The 2,717-nt window shown below is 39.9% G+C and overlaps 1 protein-coding gene across 1 annotated transcript; it reads left to right on the top strand.

The window, feature by feature from the left end:
• The first annotated feature begins 909 nt into the window (after positions 1-909).
• Positions 910-1,845, top strand: LOC138398116 (olfactory receptor 4F15-like). The gene has a single exon (XM_069492327.1). It carries the CDS (start codon positions 910-912, stop codon positions 1,843-1,845), a length of 936 nt encoding a protein of 311 aa, XP_069348428.1.
• The last annotated feature ends 872 nt before the right edge of the window (positions 1,846-2,717 follow it).

Below are 2,717 nucleotides of genomic sequence, written 5' to 3'. Positions count from 1 at the left end.
AGATGATATTATGTTATGAACCAACTATTATTTTCAGGTCCTGTGTACCTGAGTTCAATTTAAGTTTTAAAAGCTCCAGGTAAGGAGTGAGGGGATATATTCCAGTACTCTTGACCTGGTACTTTTTTTTTTTTTTTTTTTTTGAGACAGAGTCTCACCCTGTTGCCCAGGCTAGAGTGCCATGGTGTCAGCTTAGTTCACAGCAACCTCAAACTCCTAGGCCCAAGCCATCCTTCTGCCTCAGCCTCCTGAGTAGCTGGGACTACAGCCATGTGCCACCATGCCCAGCTAATTTTTTTCTATATATTTTTAGTTGGCCCGCTAATTTCTTTCTATTTTTAGCAGAAATGGGGTCTCGCTCTTGCTCAGGCTGGTCTCGAACTCCTAACCTCGAGTGATCCTCCCGCCTCGGTCTCCTAGAGTGCTAGGATTACAGGCGTGAGCCACCACACCCGGCTGTCCTGGTACTCTTTATAAATCTAGTGAAATAAGAGAATATGAATGGCCTGAGACAGATGCTGATAAAAGAATATACAATTAATATGAAAGTATTAATAGTGGTATGGCAGAAAAGACAGCATTTATTTTGGTGGGAGAACACCTAGGGAAGTGGTAAGGGAAATGATCCAGAAGTCATTTAGAGAAAGGAAAAGAAGTTTATGGGAGGAAAATTGAAGTACCCCTTTTGGGTCTATGTGCAAAATTTATAGTCACGTTCTTTTTCTCAAGAATCCCTTCATATGATAAATTTGTTACTAGTCTTATTTCTTCCATGTTCTTTTTTTTACCCCTAATTATACCTAACTTAATTAGCAAGGCACATAGGTAATCTATATTTGTTCCAATGATACTTATTCCTTTTAATTTTTATCCTCAGGTCACTTGAATATCAACTCTTCTGTCCAGTCAATGGGTGGACTGAATGACTCTGAGTTCACTGAGCTTGTGTTATTGGCCCTTTCTTGTGCTAGAGAAAAAAGACTTTTTCTCATCTTGATATGTTCTTTGCTCTATTTAGGGGTCATCCTGGGAAACCTTGTCATCATGTTTTTAGTAATCTTTGATTCTCACTTACAGTCCCCTATGTACTTCCTCCTGGCTAACCTGTCCCTCATTGACGTGGGCCTTTCCTCTACCACAGTCCCCAAGATAATCACAGACCTTTTAAATGAATACAATGTAATTTCTTTCCAAAGTTGTATGACACAGATATGCTTCATCCATATCGTGGGAGGAGTGGAGATGGTGCTGCTCATAGCCATGGCATTCGATAGGTGTGTAGCAATCTGTAAACCTCTCCACTACTTGCAAATCATGAACCCTAAAATGTGTGTTTCGTTTGTAATCACTGGCTGGATAACCGGGGTGATCCATGCTATGTCTCAATTTGCTTTTGTTATAAACCTGCCTTTTTGTGGCCCTAATAAAGTAGACAGCTTTTATTGTGACTTTCCCAAGATCATAAGACTTGCATGCACAGACGGAGCCAAGTTTCAGTTCATTGTTGCTGCCAACAGTGGGTTTATGAGCCTGGGCACCTTCATCCTGCTAATCTTTTCCTATGCTTTCATTTTGATCACCGTCTGGAAACGTTCTTCAGGAGACTTATCCAAGGCATTTGTCACTTTGTCAGCTCACATCACTGTGGTTTTTTTGTTTTTTACTCCATGCATAGTTCTCTATGTCTGGCCTTCTCCCCCACCATCAGTTGATAAAAATCTGTTCATTGTTGACTTTGCCATCACCCCTGTCTTAAATCCTGTCATTTACACATTAAGGAACAAAGACATAAGGGTAGCAATAAAAAGATTGCACAAAAAGAGACCTTACTCCAGATTTTGTTGACCACATCTCTTTGTGACACTTAAAAACTAAACATCCAACTACAGGTTGGCTTATCTCCCCTTAGGCACCTCAGATTTAACATATCCAGAACAAGCTCATCATCTGCCATCCTAAATCTGCCACCACTTCATCTTCAGAATGTGAGGCTATTGCCATTATCCTCATGAAAAATGTGAATCCATCAAGCAAAGAATGGATATTCTTACAGAGAACAGAATGGTCTACCAAAGGACATTTTAATAATCTTGAAACTTTGGTTATTTTGCAAATAAAAGGATATAATAACATTGTTTCTGCTATTTGTAAGGTCTAAGAATAACCTACAAATTTGTTGTACCGAATGTAAAGAATCTTCACATCAGATTGTCATATATGAACATGTAGTAGCTTTATTTATTAGTTAAATGAAGTCCCAGAGACAAAATCTCAGTGCAAGTAGTTCATTTTGAAGGGAATTCTAGAAGACACTGGTTTGGAAATGTGGAAATCAGCCAGAAAAAAGAAGAATGCCAATAGAGAGTGCATTAAAATGCATCTTACTGCCATGGGCAACTGGGCACAATCCTGCTGTGGCCTTCTAAGAGACTGTATAAATTCTGTGATTCATATTTGTCCCATCTGAGAGGCGAGGAAGCTGTGTATTTCCTTATTGGGCTAGAGCTGCTCTGGGGCATTAGCTCTGTAGCAGTTCCAGGCTTTTCCACATGAAGGGTTAAGCACTTTTGGTCTCCAGAGAAAAGTCCTCAGGCAGAGAGTCTCAGGAATTTACAGTATTAAACAGTCCAAATTCTTGGGAATATCAAATGCAGAGGGGGTATGTGTGAGGCACCAGCAACATTAGATAGAGTCCATATTTTTCCATGCTTAGAGGC

Source organism: Eulemur rufifrons, chromosome 2, assembly GCF_041146395.1.
Source record: "Eulemur rufifrons isolate Redbay chromosome 2, OSU_ERuf_1, whole genome shotgun sequence".
NCBI classification, from domain to species: domain Eukaryota; kingdom Metazoa; phylum Chordata; class Mammalia; order Primates; family Lemuridae; genus Eulemur; species Eulemur rufifrons.
This window is presented reverse-complemented; position numbering and strand designations above follow the sequence as displayed.